The 19570-nt window shown below is 37.0% G+C and overlaps 2 protein-coding genes across 2 annotated transcripts; one reads left to right on the plus strand and one right to left on the minus strand.

Moving 5' to 3' along the window:
- Positions 1-229: 229 nt before the first annotated feature.
- Positions 230-3216, plus strand: ccl25b (chemokine (C-C motif) ligand 25b). The gene is made up of 5 exons (XM_042007338.1): positions 230-356; positions 718-807; positions 2170-2287; positions 2468-2582; positions 2674-3216. The coding sequence occupies exons 2-5, from the start codon at positions 744-746 to the stop codon at positions 2680-2682; spliced, it is 306 nt and encodes a 101-aa protein (XP_041863272.1). The 5' UTR covers positions 230-356; positions 718-743; the 3' UTR covers positions 2683-3216.
- A 10462-nt stretch (positions 3217-13678) lies between these two features.
- Positions 13679-19089, minus strand: LOC121653323 (serine/threonine-protein kinase NIM1). Its single transcript, XM_042006708.1, has 4 exons — positions 18977-19089; positions 16844-17146; positions 16002-16270; positions 13679-15212 (listed from the first exon to the last, which is right to left on the minus strand). Exons 1-4 carry the CDS (start codon positions 18996-18998, stop codon positions 14460-14462), a joined length of 1347 nt encoding a protein of 448 aa, XP_041862642.1. The 5' UTR covers positions 18999-19089; the 3' UTR covers positions 13679-14459.
- Positions 19090-19570: the final 481 nt, after the last annotated feature.

A 19570-nucleotide genomic window follows, 5' to 3' on the forward strand; every position in this document is an offset into this window, starting at 1 on the left:
ACTTACACTTTTTTGAAAAGATTTACATGCTGGAGGAAGGAGGCGAAGTCAAAGTATCAGTTATGTAAGATGTAGTTGGGTGGTATTGATGGGTGTGCGTAGGAGAGTGTCAGTTACCATCACTCAGTTTGCTTAAGCTAAAAAAAAACAACAAAAAGAAAAGAAAAAAAGAGAAGAAAAGCCTAAGGGGACATGGTGATCCAGTTGCTCTTCTACTCTTGATTGTAAATCTTGGCATGTTCACAGGAGGTGTGGTAAAAAAAAAAAAGGAGAGGACTGCCTATAAAAGTGCAGAACCACTGCAGGCTGCAAAGCTTCTTTCTCAGCACATCTTGTGAAATCCTGAATGTGAACAGGTATGATCTTCTGCATGAAACAAAGACTCTGTGCTTCTGTTTTATTCTTGCAATCCTGATTTTATAAACTTGTAATGTCAGCGTTAACTCCAGAGAGGAGAGTCTTGTTGTGACTCAACATGAACTGGTTTGGTTTCTGTAAAAGAAAACAGTGCTATTAAGAAGCAACAGCTGGACACAGCTGGGGACCAGACCAATTGAGACATTTTAATCAGGGGGTCAAACCCCTAGGATGACAGATGGAGGATTTTTTTTGATGGAAAATATTTACTAAGTTTCTAGCATCATGAAAAAGGGGGTGGTGGACAAAGCTTCAAATACTGTTTTGCTCTCCTTTTTAATTCACTTTGTTTTTGAGCAGCAGGAACAACAAAACCAGCAGCAGCCATGAAGATTTACCCTCTCATCTTCCTTCTGATCTTCAGCTGCATGTACCTGAGTCTCGCTCAAGGTATAGTTGAGATTAGACATTAGAAATTATTTTTTAATTCCAAGTTCAATTAGACTGCAAATATAATGGCTTCCTCTTTCATGGCAGCTCATTACTGTGCAGGTTTTGGTATTTTCAGGAAAAAGTTAAAACCTTAAAGAGCTGATTTAAATGCAATTAATACTTTTGTCTTATTTCTATAGACAATCTGTCTTGTGTTAAACCAGAATTAACAGAATTGTGCATTCAGCCACCCTCCTTTTTATCAGTCAGTAAGGACTAGCAAACCAAAGAGAAAATTCCCTTTTAAAATGGGACTAATTATTCTGCTCAACATGTTTTACCACAACGCTTCATTCCAAAACTAGACCTGCCAAAATGTGATTTTATAGATCACTTTGATGTGAAGGCAGATGTGAAAAACACAAGAAAACACATTTAATTTTAAGTGAAGTTGCAGCTTTTCTCAACAGCAAAAGTCAGGATTAGTTTGAATCCTTTTTAATAGATCAGTAAAGTAGTTAAAATGCAAATAAGGTGCTTCAGATGTAAAAGAAAAGCAGCTTATAGCTGTTTAACTACAGCTCACTTCTTCCAAATAATGAATGTAAATACCTCCAGGTGCAGACTCTTATCAGGGCTGTCATCTTCATGAAGCAGGGGTAACCTGAAGCATCAGGGGGAGGAGAGGCAGTCCAGGGTTAAATCACAGTCAGTAGCTTCAGGGAAAATTTAATAAGGTTAAGAAAGTAACTAAATCTCTTAAACAGTTTAATTTTAAACTGTTAAAGAATTTCTAGCTGTTTTTAAATATATTTTTGCAAATTTATTGACACTTTGATAAATTAAGTGATTAACTAAGCTTAACCTTACTTTAGGTATAATTGCAGGCAATTTTAATGAAGGTGCGGACAAATGAGATGCAATCTGAGGTAGAAATATTCATTTCAAAGTGTGTGTTAGCACAGACCCTGAAAAAGATCTCACTTCTGTTATGTGTTAGTCACCCGCTAACTCTGGGTTCCCACGGTGAATCTGTGGGGAGGAGTATTTCCCGGACAGTGCTGGCTTCACTCCAGATCTTCTACAAATATTCAATCATGCCAGAAATAGAAATTAATTTTTTGATAATGTGTAACAGACTGTTTTTCCTCACTTAATAGTAAAGATATTATATAGTTGATAAATTGTGCCATTTTATCTTTTTAGTCAGAATAAAGTGAGCAAAAACAGGTCACGTTTAACACTTTTTTTTATGAGCTATTTACATAACGAAAGAGAGAAAGTGGTTTTCAGACTTGAGGATGGTCAACGTTTTCTTGGCAGAAAGAGTCTGAAGAGGTTAGTGCTTTATAACGTTTTCTGTGTCCTCTCTCTCTCCAGGCTCATTTGATAACTGTTGTCTCGGCTATGTGAAAACAGTTGGAAGAGTTATAAAGAAGAATATTGTGAGTTACAGAATCCAGGAAACAGATGGTGCTTGCAACATCAGAGCTGTTGTGTGAGTTTAAAATGTCTTGTCCTTTTCTCTTTTCTTCAACTGAGCCTTTTCCTTCCATGCATTAAATTTGGCAAAGACTAAAGCAGAAGCAGAGAAATGAGCCAAACTATCTAAATTTAGAAATTTGTGAGCTTGTGAGGTAAGCTCGATGACAAAAAATAACGTTGTTTCTGTGTGCAGGTTTACAACTAAAAGTAAGCGTGGGACTAAGAAGCAATGGACTCTCTGTACCAATCCAGAAGATGGTTGGGTCAAAGATGTGATGAGCAGGTTGGATATTAAAACAAAAGACAAGGTAAATCTATACAATATACTTACTGAGTGATGTAAATCTAATACATTACAGACAATCCCATCCATTTATCATTCAACATGTGTTTTGACAGGCCACTTAAAAGAGAGAAACCTGAGAGGAGAGCGGCTGTAACGGCTCCCTGTCGTCATCCACATCATCTTCAGCCAGCTGGATTGTGTTTCAGTTGATTTAATATTTCCTGTAGCTGACAGAAAATGTAAATCATGTGTGCTATTCTGTGTAACAATAATACTTTATCCTCAAAGTTATAGCCAGTTCAGAAAAAAGGTCATTTATATGAGCCATGACCATATTACTGTTTAGTTCTCTGTGATGTGTAAAGCGTGCTAAGAATGAGCCACCCTTTGGCAGCTTTGAAATGTGATTAAATGTGTGTGTGTGTGTGTGTGTGTGTTTGTGTGTGTGTGTGTGTGTGTGTGTGTGTGTGTGTGTGTGTGTGTGTGTGTGTGTGTGTGTGTGTGTGTGTGTGTGTGTGTGTGTGAGACATAAATGTAAAAAATTAAACTACTTTATGATAAGCTGTGCTTTTTTATACAACAGACTTTCATATTTTTGTATCAGCACTCTAATTGTACTTTGTGTTTTCCTGCATCAAATAAATAATAAATGTAAACAAATATCTGGCATCATAATTATTAATCAGGAAAAAAAGCTAATATCAAGCTGTTTTAAATCAGCTCAACCCTGATCTGATGAGGCAATTGTTGATACAAGTGAAAGAAAGCAGACTGAGCCTTTGTCCAATAATCTCCCCTTTAGTTTCTTTTGGCATCAGTGTGAGCCTTTACTTACATGCATGATCCATCTGTCAACACGGTAAAACAGGCTCTCGAGACAACCGTTCCACGGCTCACCCGCCAGCTTTCTTTGGCTTGATGAATGCAATGATATTAAAGTTAAAAGTGAACCATATTCTCAGGCATTCAGTCCAACATAAGTGGATTAAAGGATTGCTTCCAAACTTTTCATGTCTGTCTTGCTGGCATTGAAGTGGTCTCTTTAAAATGTGTTTCCAATGTAAGTGATGAAGATAAAACCCACAGTCCTCACACTACAGCAAGATGTTTTGAGTACAACTCCAGATGAAGTAAACAAGGCTTCAGATGTGTCAAATTTTGTGGATGTCACCAGAAAATGTAATCCTTATAAGATTTCCCTTCACTGTTAGTTTCAGTTTAACTGTTGTTGCTTTGTGACAAGGGATTATTCTAATATTAAATAATAATTTTTTCATACAGGTCACATTAACAAAAAGGCAATTAATAATTCAGTGTCCTATTGAAAGACAGCATACTTTTAAAGGTGGACTTTTATTTGGAGTTTAACAAGATAAGACACATGTTTCCAATCCTGTTTAAAGCAATAATCCTCATTGGCAAGAAAACACCAAACAAACTATAACAAGCATGCCCTAATTTTGATCTTGCTATTGACACTAACCGATTCACTTCAGGTTTATCGATAGTGCCAATTCACAACAATAATTATCCATCCCCCTCTCAATATCCATTATCAAATCTCCCCAACAATTTGTCAGGGAGGTCTGAAAATGGCTGATGTCCAGGCCAGAGTGCACATCCATGAAGCTGGAGAGGAGTGGAAGTCCCTTACGGTTTCTTGTGTCACTTGGGAAAATGCCATTTCATGTGCACATTCTAAATAGGCAAAGTTAGCAATCTGATAGCACCTGGTGATAGTTCTTTAAAAACAGTTGTTACCTCCAGCATCTTTAAATACTTCAACTTCAAGCCAAAATGCATCAATGGCCTGTTGACTTGAGAAGCTGGCTGATGCTGCCTTTCTCCACTGGTACTCTAGGATTTTGTCTGGACATGAAAAAAACTCAATGGGTAAGTCTTTAACTCCATGTTTATTTATGGTGGACATCACCAGTTTGGGGGAAAGCAGCTCCAGTTTCTGCAGCATTTCCTGATGCAGGCAGGTACATTTGATTGCACAAGAAATTTATTTAGGAAGCCAAACACAGCGCAAAGATGGTCTCCTCCAGTTCGGGCGCTGTTGTGCTTGCTTCCAGCAGCTGTTGGAATGTGGTACCCAGGTCAGCATCCTGATGTGAGAGGTAGATGCTAGGTGATTTAAGAGCAAGCTCCTGGAGATGTCTGTCATTATTCATATGCAGTACGCTGGGCTTAACAACCCTTCTACATAATAATAATAATAATAATAAATTTTATTTCTTGGCACTTTTCAACACCCAAGGTCACCATACACAAAAGGGAAAATAAATAAAAAGTAAATAAAAAAATATAAATTACATAAGAGTTAAAAGCAGATAAAGCACATTGATATAAAAATTACACAAAACAGTCAGTTAACATGAGTTATAGGGAGTATGCCAGTTTAAACAGGTGGGTTTTGAGTGCAGATGTGAATGATGGAAGAGAGTTGATGTTCCAAATCTCGGATGGAAGTGAGTTCATGGTAGAGAGACGGGCAGAGGGAGCAGTAAGGTGAACGGAGGAGGATGTCCTGAGAGCACGGGAGGGAGTGGCAATGTGGAGGAGATCAGACAGATAAGGAGGGGCCAGATTGTGAATACCTTTGAAAGTGAGGACCAGTAACTTATAGTTGATTCTGTATTTTATTGGGAGCCATTGGAGTTGTTGAAGTACAGGGGAAATATGCCGACAAGTAGAACCTCAGTTTTACTGCTGTTGAGTTTGAGAAAATTGGAGGAGAACCATGCTTTGATTTCCTGGAGACAGTCAGAGAGAGAGGAAGGTGGAAGAGAGGAGTACGGTTTGGAGGAGATGTAGAGCTGGGTGTCGTCTGCATAGAAGTGGAAGTTGATATTATGTTTACGGAAAATATAGCCAAGGGGGAGAAGATAAGTGATGAACAGAAGGGGGCCCAGGACTGATCCCTGGGGTACACCGGCCGAGACAGGGAGTGACTCTGAGGTGTGGGTCTTGAGTTGAATAAACTGGGTGTGGTTGGAGAGATACGAGGAGTACCAAGTGAGAGGAGTATGAGAAACACCAATGGTTGCCAGTCTATTTAGGAGGATGCTGTGTGAGATGGTTTCAAATGCTGCACTGAGATCTAAGAGGATGACGATTGTGAGAAGACCGGAGTCAGCTGCCATCAGCAGGTCTTTGGTGATTTTTAACAGAGCAGATTTGGTGCTGTGAAAAGGATGGAAGCCAGACTGGAATTGTTCGTAAAGGTTATTGTTAGTGAGGTGTTTGTGGAGTTGAGAGGCGACAACCTTTTCGAGAATTTTGGAGAGGAAGGGAAGATTAGAGATGGGTCGAAGGTTATTGAAGTCAGATGGATCAGCACCAGGTTTTTTGATGATCGGAGTGACAGCAGCAGTCTTGAAGGCTAGTGGAACATATCTGGTGTTGAGGGAGGAATGAATGACGACAGTGATGTGAGGAACCAGTGAAGGGAGACAAGCTTTGACTAGGACTGTAGGAAGAGAGTCGAGCAGGCAGGTGGAAGGTTTGGATTTCTGAATCAGTTCAGAAATATCAGATGGGGATGGAAGAGTGAAATCTGAGAACGGGTGAGGAAAAGAAAGAAAAGGAGGTAGAGGGTCTGCAATGGAAACAGCAGCTCCTCCAGTGGCAAGCTGTTGATGGATATTTGAAATTTTTGAGGTAAAGAAGGACAAAAGGGAATTGCAGAAGTCAGCTGAGTAAAGATGAGGAGGGAATGTCTCTGGAGGTTTTGAGATATTATTGAACAGTGAAAAGAACAGATCATTAGAACAGATTAAACCTGAATAGTATGTGGATTTCGCTGAAGCAATACAGTCCTTATATAGAAGAATGTGGCTATTGTACATGTCCTTGTGAATGGTGAGTCCAGTTTTCTTGGCAAGGCGTTCAAGCCAGCGTCCTTTGGCTTTAGATGTAGACATATACAGTCCATCAATATCCCTAAATACACCCAGCAAGTCTCCTGTTTCCAGCAGGAAATATTTATTTAACTATTTTGATTTCTTTTAGCACAGGGCAGAGAAAGTGCATGTACAGAATGTTTGCTTTGTTGCTGTACATTTCTTTCAAAATCCTGGCTGAATAACAGTGCCAAAACTGTTACCAAACTGAGGTGCATTTTAAGGGCATTCTTTTGACCCAGAATTCTCTCCATGCAGTCTGAGATCACTAACCAGCGAGTTGAGCTGAGGGAAGCAGACAGCTCCGTCGCTTAGTCATATAGACAGCCAGAATTACTCTAACGTTTTTCAGAGTGAGCAAACCAGTTTTATGTTTCTCTTATCATGTGTTGCAGATTGCTAGGGAGATGTTGCATGGCTTTGTTAGCTTCAGCATCCAGTGAATAAGCTGTAGACTTGACTGCATTTCTTTGAGGAAATGAGTGATTATTCTCTACCAAAACATCTGGTCCATCTGTTGTGATCCCCACCATGTTTTTAATGTCCAGGCTATGTTCTCTTAGAAAAGCAATAATTGGATCTGATATTCTGTTTGCATACGAGTCCAAAACCTCGACAAGTCCCAAATACTGTATGTACTGACGAACTTGAGATGTTTCACTGATTGGTACTACAGACATATACACAAGAGTTTGTTCGCAGATATGTCAGTGGTCTCGTGGAGATACAATGAATATGAAGACTAATCAATATCCTCATGCAACTCTTCTCTGAAATGTGGCTTGAACAGACTTTATCACTGCAGTACACTTCGTCCTGTGCTCCCACCTCGTCTTGAATAATATCCGACAAGTCATCAACTGCACTGATAGACGTGTGAGAAGCGACATATGTTGCAATACTCAGTTCACGGCATTTTTGGCCATCTTTTATAGTGTTTTGACCAGCATCAGATTTCATCGATACTGCAAAAAGACTTGACACTTAGCACACAACAACCTGTGTTTTGTTGTGGCACCATGTTCTTTTAAATCATATAGTTGTACTCAGATTTCTGTGTTACAATACTTGCAATGAGCTTTGGTATCTTAGCTCCAGATGAGACTCCCATTTCTTACTGTATTTCCCCCACACTGGCATGATGCTGTCTCTAAACAGCAAGTCCAAGTTTAACAGGAAAGTTTTTCAAGCCAATGCACCTCAGTGTAGCTTGGTTGAACTCTAAACCCTGTTTCGGGCACAAGTGACCAATACCATTTGACAGTGTCACTTTATTTACCAATGACTTTCACTGACTGATCATGTCAAGATTCTCTCCATTTCAAAATATATGAACTAATGATATAAGTTCATTTAAATGTGTAAGTTTTTATTTTTGCCACATGGTGGCAACTATTTAGTATATATTTTCTCCACAATATTTTCTTTAATCATGCCAAATGTTGTGTAAAACAGCCCAAAATGTTATCAACACGCCCAATGCGTTCAAAAGAAGTCCAGTTGTGCAGAGACCTGCTCAATCTGGCAACACTGACCAGAAAACATGACGCTATGAACGCTAATGGAAACTGGTCATAAAGATCTTTGCATAAGTAGAAAATTCTTAATTATATTATGGATTTACCAGATGAATGAAGAGAAGCTGACATTTTGTTACAATTACTGCACTTTTAATTTTAATTCTACATGTCTCTGTGATTTTTACCAGCAGTTTGCTGCTGCTAGCAACAGGTAGGTGTTCCTCTTCTTCTTCTTCTATTGCTTCAAGAGAAACAAGACTCCACAGTGAGTCATGTTCCATCTAGTGGTACAAAGTGGTATTACAGGGAATTGCAGTCCATCCCTAAAAGACCCACGTTTTAGCTACACATCAAAGTGCTGGGATTTTCTTTGGTTTAAGACCCTAGCCATTTTCTTATTCTTACCATTTTTTTCCCAAAATTCACATTTAGCAACATCAACTGAAATACATTTAGTAAAGTACTCCTTGCCTTCTTCAATGTAGTGGTAGGGTATTTACCTTTATACTTCTTATTCACAAAATCTCAAGGAAAAATGTATTTTCCCTCTAAGTCTCCTTGACACCATCAGTTAATACAGGTTACAAATATTCTCACCTTTTCAGTCCAGTGATCATGATTTGGATTTCTTCACATGTTGACTCTGGATATTCCTAATAAAATTAGGGATTGCATGTTCCCTTATGGGCTGAAAGAATCTGCCAGTTTCTTTATCTGGATAAAAAATTTAGAACATAATCTTGCATAGCTGGAGAAACCGCAGTCATAAAGTTAAAAACATGGTTATGATTACAACAAGATGGGTCTTACAGCACACAATATCTCATTTAAAACAGAGAAACATAGAAAATGAGCACACTAGAGTATTTTATAATTGATGCATTTATTGAATTTAATTAATATCACATGCTTTTACTATCATATTCTATTTTCAAAGAATCTCCCATTATAAACTAGATAACCAAAAAGTAATTGATTCTCAGTGAAAAATAGGCTTTCAATGCTCTTGGAGGTCTTGGGCCCAGTGATGGTTTTCCATTCTGTTGTCCTTTTCATAGCCTTGCAACCTATGGGACATCTGGATGTTATATATATAATATATTTGTAAAACTTGAGTAAATTTCATCACTCCCAAAGGACGTCAGTCATTTAGAACATGATGGATAAATTGTGAAATGTCTTCAGACGTCATCTGTAACTTCTGATCCTCATGGTGGTCTACGGGCTCAGTAACCCACAATGCTGTGGAACTTGAAGTGTTCATCCTCTTATTTCTTGTTTGCCTCATTAAAAGGCATTAGTGCATGAAGCAAAAACAAATCCAGCTGCCTTCACAGCACAGCACCAAGCACATGTCAATTTTGTCTTGTCAATTTGCTTTGATCAGAAGTTGTGCTGAAAAACTTTGTAAAAGACCAACTTTTAAAAATCACTGTTTGTTAAACTTCAAAAACACAAATTCTGTTTTTTCTTTTTTAATTTTATTTTTTTTATTGACTACGCCTCTTTACTTTTATGATTGATTATGGGTCAGATTCACCACTTCCAGTTAATTTTCTTATAGCTTGGAGCAACCTTTCCATTTGCTTTGTAACACAACAAAGAAAACTTTTAATGTTGTGCATAGTGCACAGTCTGGACTCTGACCATCAGCTTCCTAATTATCAGTATAACTATTTGTGAAACTAAACCAAGAACTAATTGGGGAGGTGCTTCCTACTTGGAAGTTTGTTAGAAGATGTCTCACTGTCCTATCAACACTAATAATTTAATATTCACCCACAGTTACTGATTTCATTTCACAGCAGGTCAGAAATAATTTTGTCTTTAATGCTGAAATTCTGAGAAATAAGATGTTAAATATGAGTTGCAGTTTTACTGAATGTCCCTTAAATGAATCAGTGGGTTCAGTTAGGGATACATATTTTAGTGATGGAATAATCAGCGTGAAAATGAGGACAAATTCAAGTCCAAACAACTTTCGACACAGAACAATGAACCAGACTGTGACAGGAGACAACTTCCCACCGTTGTCCTCATTCAACTCAGAGAAGGATGAAGTGAGAGAGCTGCCCGGTTTATCAGCTATGATTCAGATCATTGGTGTGAAGACATCATAAGATATTGCCTGAAGACTTGAAGGTGTTCGTCTCTATGACTCAGTTTGAGAAAAAATTTATGTGATTACTGTGAAGTAAATAAAAGTAGATATGGTGCTGCTTGCCTGAAAACTGATGTAGCCTACATTTGTTTTACAAGAATTAATAGAAACGTGTTAGATCTTGCTCCAGTTGGGTTTTATTTGACATCTTGAGTCTTTGGGACATGACAGAGAGTGGTTGGAGGAATTAAAACACTTTTGAGTGCAAACTATGTGGAAAAATAAATATGAATAAAGAACCATAAATGGTGGCGCAGTCCAAACACTGACCTTATCTTGATTTTTTACAAAAGCAGAGAATAAAGACGAAGATAAAAGATAAACCAGAAACTGGTGAACAGGGAATGCATGCAGAAAAAGGATGCATCACTTGTCATTTAGTCCTCCGAGAAAACCAACAAGAACTTGTGTTTCATGGTCATTTCATACAAATTCATTTAACTTTTCTGGGAAAGTCATTGGATTTGTCAAAATACACTGGAACTTATTTCAACAACATAAAGTCATGCAAAGTGTCAACACTACAGATACAATTAGGAAATTTTATATTTGGTCCACTAAGCAACATTTTAATATTTCGTTGGCTTCTAATCTCACACATCAGTCATTAGTGATAGGATAAGAAGCTTTTTTTTAAGCTTTAATGAATAATTTTTATATAAAGATCCAGATTATATAAACATCCTCAGCATGATGTGCATGCTGAACTTTCATAGGAATAGCAGCCATGTTAAGGATGATATTATTTACATGAGGTGTAAAACCCACATTACATTGTTCGTGCTATAAAGTTTTTTTCAATGAGCCTATAAGACCATTGTGTTGATAAATAAATATTAACACAATAGGTAAATCGCACCCAGTGCTATTTCACCTAAACTCATCTTTACTAAACCTACCGATGTAGCCACATAGACAGAAGGTATGCGCATATGTACAACCAAAAACAAAGAAACTAAATAAATAAAGAATAAAAATAAATAAATAAAAGGCAAGGACAATTACAATCTTGAGTACCTGATCAAAGTGCCTTTTCCTCTGTATTTTGCAAAAATTGTTTGTAATATTTTCTTTGAAGTCGGTCATGCTTGGACGCTGCTTCAGTTCCTCACCTCGTCTGTTCCACACCTTCACCACGCAGACAGACAGATTAAAGCTTCTCACTCGTGTTCTTGATTATTTATGCTTGAAGTGAAACACAAAACATTTAAAATGTTGTCAGGGTTTCGTTTGTTTGTTATTTTATACATTAATACTGAGGCCCCAAATTTCTACATAATAATTTAAATATGGAGAAACTAGCGCTGAAGGATTAATGCAGGTTTCTGGAAGGTTTTCCAGAAATGAAGTACATAAACTTCTCTCTCATGGTGTTTGATCCTTTTGTCAAAATGTGACTTATGTACAAAATATCACTGGTTTTCTCAATTATGCAGATCCACTAAAGACGCTGACATGGTGAAAATAAAACCATAAGACTGGGTTAATCTGAATTTATGAAAATGCAAACTAATTATTCCCAGTGGTAAACTACAATTATTAGGTGTAATTAAAATAATATTAGTTACTACAAAATAATATAATCATGGTTTTATTACTAAATCATTAGCAAATATTGTTTTATTCTCAATTTAATAAATGTGTTTTATCCTTTTCTATTATATTTTATATAATTGATAATTTATTAGAAAACTATGTATTAATTGCGTTCTAATTATCTAACTCCAATCTAGATTTTATAGTTTAAAAAAGAAAAGAAAAGAAAAGAAAAACATAAAGGTGAATAATGTATCACATTTCTGCCAACAGATCATCATAACTGTTAAATATTTCAATCTAAAGGAATTCTATCACTTGGTTCTGATTCATGACAAAATCTACATATGAGAAAACTGTAATAATAATACACAAAAATTTGTTACTCAAAAGAGTAAAACTGAAGAAGATTTTCTTCATATGAAAATTAAAGAAAAGGAATATTTTTTAAAAATATTATTATTTTGATAAAAGATTAAAAAAAAAAGCTATTTGGTTGAAAAAAAAAATCCTCCTTTGTGTGTTTTTTTTTTTTCAAACAAAGAAACAAAAATAAATTCAGGAAGAATCACAAAAAATAGAAATAATCTCTATGAACCAGATTCTAAGGTTCATAATTAAAAACTATTTGGACTTTAGGATTTTATAAGGTAAAAATGAAGTAAACATAACTTCACATGAATTTTCTCAAGGGAATTTGTGATATAATGTAAGATGTTATAACCCCGGCTCTACATACAAAACAAAGGCCAAGGCCTGGAGCTGTAACATAGGATGATCGCTTGAGCTGACATTAGATTATTTCTTTTTAGTTTTCTTCCATCCAGCCATGCAGTTGCGTTGTTCTCTGCTTTTACAAGAAAGTATGTTGTCTGTAAAGGGAGATTAGGCACTATTTCACAATCACCACGACTCTGCTTTCATGATCTGCACAGATTTGGCAACAGTAATGAGCTCAGGGCAACTCTTTCACTGCCAAATGCAATTACAAACAAATACTAGCGTAGTTATTTGGTACATTTCTTGGCTCAACATCTTATTCTCAGAGGGTTAGAGAAGGTGTGGACAGAGAGAAGCATCATGTATGAATGACATAATTAATGAGAACAAACTGGGAACTTTCTCCATCACTTTTTGAGATTTTCTGTTTGATAACATAAAAAAGTTCTGTATTTTATTATGATAATAATAAATACTCAAACATACAATAACAATAATAGATAGATGTCCACTTTTGTTCACCTTAATATGAATTATTTGCCTTCAACTTTGCCCTAAAGCCAGCATGGACAAATGGCTCCTTTTGTAAACAGGAGCTACAGACAGATGCTGATTTATTTTAGTTTTCATGCCAGTGTCAAACCAACATTATTAATGGTATCCTCTCTCAGTATTACGACAGTATGAGTATGACAGTTCTGCAGATTAGATATTTCTCAAGAGGAAGCAACATTGAGCAAGAACAGGCTTCCTTAATAAACAGCAAGTCAAAACTTCTTTTTGGCACTTGTTGGGATTTGTTATAATATCTTAATGCCAGCTCTTGATAATACAATGTGTACAGATTCATGTGCGAACAGGCAGTAGACTGAAGGTTCCACACGTTTGCGAAATCTACATCTAAAGAGCAGGTGAATGTAGTCACTGGCAGAACTGGCAATAAACTGAGTTAAGAGTAACGGGGAAAGAAAGACTCCTGGCTCAGACACACTGGTGAACCCTAAAGGCCAAAATCACAAGCGAGAAGTAAAAGGAGCTGAAGAAGGAGAACAAAAAAACAGTTTTCAAAGTTTCACTTCACATTTGGAGGCGGTCATTTCACAGGAAGTCAATCCAAAATAAGAACTGGCCCAAGAGTCAAAGTTTTATTGATTCTCAGAACTTACAAGTAGACAAGGAGGTCTCATGTGCAGCCGGAGCAGACTTCCTGTAATCACTGCCTCTTGCTGAAGAAAAGAAACTCAGACAATGTCCAAATAACGAAGCTGTTTACCATCTTTAATTAATAAATAACTGTTGATGAATGAATCTGCCCAGAGTCATTGCCGTACTTATTCATACAAAATGGTAACAAATTCAAGCCAGTATTTCTGAAACATATTCCTTTAAAGATAAATCACATAGACACTCACAGAGTTAAATTAAAGCTGTGCTTAACTTAAAATAAAGTGTTTGTCCCAGATGTTTCTCATCCGTGTTTCATTTACAACCCTTTTATGCATTTTTACATCGTCATTTAAAACTGAAACACCCACATCAAATGGAGACATTTCAGGCACCGGTTTTGTCAAACTAATAAAAAAAAACTTTCAAACTGGCATTTGATTATTTCACCAGGTCCAAGTTTTGCTTTACATATAATTTTACTATTTTTCTGGACTTTTTTTCCTCCAAACTTTTATTTCTGTTGGACCAAGAACGTTTTCAGTGATTCTCTCTTACCAGGATTAACCGTGGCCTTGGATTACCATCACAAGCTTTATGTTGTGACTAAGCAGGATTGGAAGATGCTGATAGTCATTCAGAGGTTTATTAATATTTTGCGTCAGTAAGCTTGCTGTTGGTGATGTAATCAGAACAGAAAGTTATAGCTAATTACTTAAGAGACCTCATCCTCCATGTGACTGCCATTTTGACTCCCATGACGTTGACATGGCATTAATTAAGGGCAGCTGAGGTGACTGTATGCATGTCTGTCAGCAAATAGGCACATAAGCGCTTGATAAAGTTATTGTGTAATCACTACTGCTGCAGTCCAGTGAGGGTGTTTCTTATTATAGTATAGCACAGACAGCAGAAGGCATGTGTTTGCCAACAGATGCTCCAGACCACTTCATTGGACTCTCGTACTCATCTGGGTGTAGCACAGAATATCCTACGGCCTCTACTGATCTCCTTTTCTGGGCCCGATGGAGGAGGATTCGGTAGGTCCCTGTCAGGGGGCTGCTACAGTCTAAGCAAGGATTGTTTTGGAAATGAACTGGCACAACACCTAAAGTTGACAACAAATTCTTCACCTCTTGCTCCTCCACACTCAGAACCTGGTTGGCCTGGACAAAATGGGCTGGAGATGTAGGCAAAAACACGTACGGACAAGGGTAATCAATCCCCTTCAGCCATGCACTGTTTGTAATCTGTGCAATGGAGGACCGGTCGGCAGGCACAATCCGCAGCATGCCTTTAATAACCAGCTGACATGGTTCGGGCACATAAGTAGGGATACTGTAAGAACCCTGCAGGATACAGCGCTTCAGCCTCCCCAGGTTCTCCCCATAGAATGGTAAAGTCGCTGTTGTCATGAAGTACAAGAGAATACCTAAAGCCCAAATGTCCGAGTAGTGCCCAATATAACCTTTCTGTCTAAAAAGCTCAGGAGCAGCATATGGTGGAGAGCCGCAGAAATTGGTGAGAAGATTGTTGGGGTTGCACTCTGTGCTGAAGCCGAAGTCGCCAACCTTGATGCAGTAACACGTGGTGTAGAAGATGTTCTCCGCCTTAAGGTCCCTGTGGACGATGTTGTTGTCATGCTAGAAAATATAATTAAACAAAGGTAGGAAATTTAGAAATTTAAGGTATTAATATTTTGAAATATATACAGTGCGATATATAGTTATCTAATAAAAACAACAAAAAACAGCAGTGTGTAGAATGTAGGAGCAAACAACTGGATATGATATGACTGGATATGACTAAAACTACAGATTTTAAAGTAATTTGCATAAATCATTTTATATGTTGTGTCAGATACATCATTTTCCTCACTAATTCCCTGTGTCTGCCTCTTATCTTTTCATGCTTCCTTTAAGCAACGGTGTTACTAACTGGAGCTATGTTTTTCGGGCAAAAAAAAAAAAAGAAAAAAAACTTCTTTCACTGGATCCAATTTGGTTTCCTGGATCCAGATTTAATAATTTATTCCACTACCAACCTTCAAGTGCTTACATGTTTGTGCTTGTTAACATTGTGTTTGCTGAGAAGCTTTTGCAATTTTTTTTATCCTTATTTATTTCTTTTTTAATTAATTGAAAAAAACCATTTTGATGAAAGTACCACATTTTCAGTTTCAGAACAGCTAAGACACTTTTTTTTTTGTCTTTTCTCTAAATATTTGCTGTCTCATATTTCCCCCTCTCTACTCTCTAATAAAGACAAAAAGAAGTCCACATCTGCATCAAAAAGCCTGTGATGAATTATGCTCAAAACTCAGTGATTAAACCTTTACAACAACTAAATTTTATAACTCAATGAGATGAGAAATTAATGCCAAATTTCATGCTGTGCAGTAAATGTGGATTAACACTGACACTGAAGCTTACCATGTGTTTAACAGCAGAGATGATTTGTGCAAAGACCAACTTGGTTTCTAGGTCGCTGAGCTTCCCCCTAGAGGTGATTCGGGAAAACAGGTCTCCTCCGCTGCCATACTCCATCACCAGATACAGCCGCCTGCTGGTCTCGATTACCTCATAAAGGCGCACTATGTTGGGGTGGCTCAGCTTCTCCATGCAGCTAATCTCTGAGGACACCAAAGGCTGGCTCTTCTTATCCAGACGTGTCTTTTCCATGATTTTAACAGCAACTCTTTCTGTGACAGAGGAAGAGAAAAAAGGTCTGATGAGATGAAAAATTGAAAGAAGGCAGATACAAAAGGAAATGTTGAGTTAAATAAATACAAAGGAACAGACATCTATTTGGCTGCTCGTCTAATTGGAGGATTGATGCAGCTTTATTCTAAGGCATCAATATTACGTGACCAAGAATTAAGATCTTGTAAATATGCAGACAGAGCCTGTGCAAAATAACGGGGTAATATTGACCTCTGTGGCGTAGGTTTGTCTGTTAGCAACATAACTCAAAAAGTTATTGACACATTTCGATCAAATTTTCAGGAACTTCCAGAAACTGAATAAAGAATAAGTAAAGAATTATTTACTATGGGTAGATAGGGAGAATTTAGCCATTATAGAAAAATAATAAAGTTTATTTAGGACATCATGTTTCATCGGAAGATTATTTTGAAATAAACATTTTCTTTCTGTTTATAGTTAGACACCAGAAAAAGCTTAAATGGGGGTTTTCCAACTGGTACAGAGGGGAATCTCAAATTTAAAAGGGGGGAATTTGGGCAAAACCACTTAAAAAGCACCAGATTTCTTACCTTTAGTCAAGTCATGGATGCCCAGCTTTACTGTAGAGAAGTTGCCCTGGCCAATCTCTCCGCGCAGCTCATAAAAGCCAATTCTTCGTCCAAGCATCGTGTCATTGATAACCTTCTGATTGTGGGCCATATCATAGATGACCCTCTCAAATGGAGTTTGGCTCATCCTCTCTGCTTCCGTCAGTTGTGGGGTGGGAGACATGGCAGCAGAGGTCAGAGCCTGAGCAGATTTTTCCAACTTTGGTGAATCTTCTTTGGATTTTTTGCTCATCTTATGCTTTGGCCATATTCGTGCTTTCATACCTTGAAAATAAACAAGAACCCAGTAAGACTATGACAGCAGTGGCATGTAGAAATCAGCAAATGATATATTGTTTTAATCTAAAGGCAGAGCTGATGTAATTTGATAAAGAAAAGTCTTTTTGCATAAGCCAGCCTGTTATGGTAACTGCTTTGCCATCAGTGTCTGACTGATGGAAAATCAAGGCACAGACACAGAACACAGGTAATTAGATTGACCTCCAGGTTATCTTAACTTGTCTGGTCTGAAATAACACACCTGCCTATTTTTACATCACTTTTACATCATCTAATTTAATTTACTTGCGTCTGCAGGTAAAACTTAGACATCACATGGGGCAAACTAATAAGTGGCAAATAAAATCTGCTGATATAGTCAATTCAATTTAATTACATCCCTATTTTTTAGATGTGCAAAAATACTGACATAAGTGATTTTAAAGCCATTTTCTCTTCAAAGTCTCTGTTCCTCTCACTGTATGTAACCAGCTTACTGATTTTCCAGGTCTGAGTGTACATTTGTGGATTTGGTCAAATCATTTCATAATGAACAAAAGCAGGATATGTTTATATTCCCTGTTCATTTCAGTATCGGGAACTGGTTTCTATTACTTGGACACAGTTCATAAATTCTGCAGTTTCACTAATTCATTTCACACATTTTCACACATTCATTTGTTATAAACAGGAAAATGTTTTTTCTTTCATGCCAGCTTTCCACAATGCATCTTTTGTTTTTACAGGAAAGAGCTGATTACAGTTTCAGAACTACATAAAGAGCCGTGGCAGCAGGGTGAGATGTCACTCTGTTCATTTGCCAGCACATTTAACCTTTCACTGCAACTGCATCTGATGAAGAACAAATAAAAAGCTGATGCTCCTTACATCAGGAGCCAATGTGGTCATTAGTTTCACTTACAACATGCCTCAACAGTGCAATGATACTGTGTCACCTCCTGGTTAGTGTGGGTTAAATTTAGTTAGTGATTGGCTAGATTCCCAGGATGGTGAGGATTATGTACTTCTTTAAGACTAAGTATTAGTGGGTCACTTCTGAACGTAGAACACTATTTATAGGATACTTACGCACACTAACTAGACTGGCAGAACATTAATTAACAGAGTTGCCAAAATGAGGTCACACTTGTAAGAAAGCACGTGGATGTAATTGATCAAACAATTACATTTTTTACAGTATTAATGTTGATGAAAACATGTAATAAATGTGAATATTTATTGTCAGATTTGTGTTGACATATTGCTTGCTGCCTTGCATTATTGATAAGTAAGCCATAGACAGAATTTACCTGTTTACTGACAAATACTAGAACTAAAATACTTTTTGAAAAAAGAAAACAAACATTTCTCAGATGAGATTTTCAGAAAATCCAGTGATAACCTAAAGAAACTAAATGCACTGGGATGTGTGTTAAAAAATGTATGTCTGAGGATATTAGCTCATCTAGAGCAAGACAAACATTATACAAACTAAAATAAGAAACAAAAATATCATATTAAAGCTTTAAACAGGTTAATAGGCCATTAATAGGAACAGTTAATTCATTCATGAACTCTAATGTTAGTCTTTATTTTCCTTCTAGTGTAACCAGCTGTATAAATATAAATGGTAATTTATTCTCATGAACCATTTAAAAAACTAAAAAGATACAGAGTGTGTCAAGCTCTAATACAAACTACACCTGCCAGAAAATTAAAGATCACAGTTGCTACCTAAGGTCATAATATCCTATTATTTATTAACACTAATGAGTATACGCAGTTGGACAAGAAAAATACAGCCTATATATAAATATATAAAGTACATCATTTTACCTTGGAGTTGTGGGTCCTTCATGTCTGTCTGTGAGGTGGCCACACCTGCCTGTGACCAAACATGTGAATGGTGCTTCAGAGGACTAAATCACTCTCTGCAATCCTATTAATACAGTGCATTAGCGGACGGCACATTGTGTCCTCTGGCACAATCTGATCCCACAGAAGTGCTGAAAACATATTTTCAGTTCATGCACATGAACAAATAGATTATAGTGTGTTTGTTGCAGGTATTAAATTAGAACAGCTGACTTGAAATGATATCAGATGAGCTATATCAAAATTTACTGAACAAAACAAATCCCTTAAAGCAATTATATACTCAAAACAAATGGATTACTGTGTACATGTTGCCTCAGGATTAAATGATCAAATATGACACATGAAACCTTAAGCAGAAGAGCAGAGCTGGCCCCCATAGAAGAAGAAGAAGAAGAAGAAGAAGAAGAAGAAGAAGAAGAAGCTTTATTGTCATTGTACAAGAATACAACGAAATTCTGTTTGGCAGCATCTCTGTCTCTATAGCAGCTACAAAATTCATGTTAAAAATTAATAAATAAACTATAAGTAATAAATATTAAAGTGTAGTTAAAA

The sequence above is a fragment of the Melanotaenia boesemani genome, chromosome 14 (genome assembly GCF_017639745.1).
Source record: "Melanotaenia boesemani isolate fMelBoe1 chromosome 14, fMelBoe1.pri, whole genome shotgun sequence".
Lineage (NCBI taxonomy): Eukaryota > Metazoa > Chordata > Actinopteri > Atheriniformes > Melanotaeniidae > Melanotaenia > Melanotaenia boesemani.

Excerpts from the sequence above, each read along its gene's own strand:
- ccl25b (XM_042007338.1), top strand. The coding sequence starts at position 744 with ATGAAGATTTACCCTCTCATCTTCCTTCTGATCTTCAGCTGCATGTAC. Across the intron at positions 808-2,169 it reads GTACCTGAGTCTCGCTCAAG|GCTCATTTGATAACTGTTGT; the intron begins GTATAGTTGAGA and ends CTCTCTCTCCAG. Across the intron at positions 2,288-2,467 it reads TGCAACATCAGAGCTGTTGT|GTTTACAACTAAAAGTAAGC; the intron begins GTGAGTTTAAAA and ends TTCTGTGTGCAG.
- LOC121653323 (XM_042006708.1), bottom strand. The coding sequence starts at position 18,998 with ATGAAGGACCCACAACTCCAAG. Across the intron at positions 17,147-18,976 it reads GAAGGACCCACAACTCCAAG|GTATGAAAGCACGAATATGG; the intron begins GTAAAATGATGT and ends TTTATTTTCAAG. Across the intron at positions 15,213-16,001 it reads TCTCTGCTGTTAAACACATG|CATGACAACAACATCGTCCA; the intron begins GTAAGCTTCAGT and ends TATATTTTCTAG.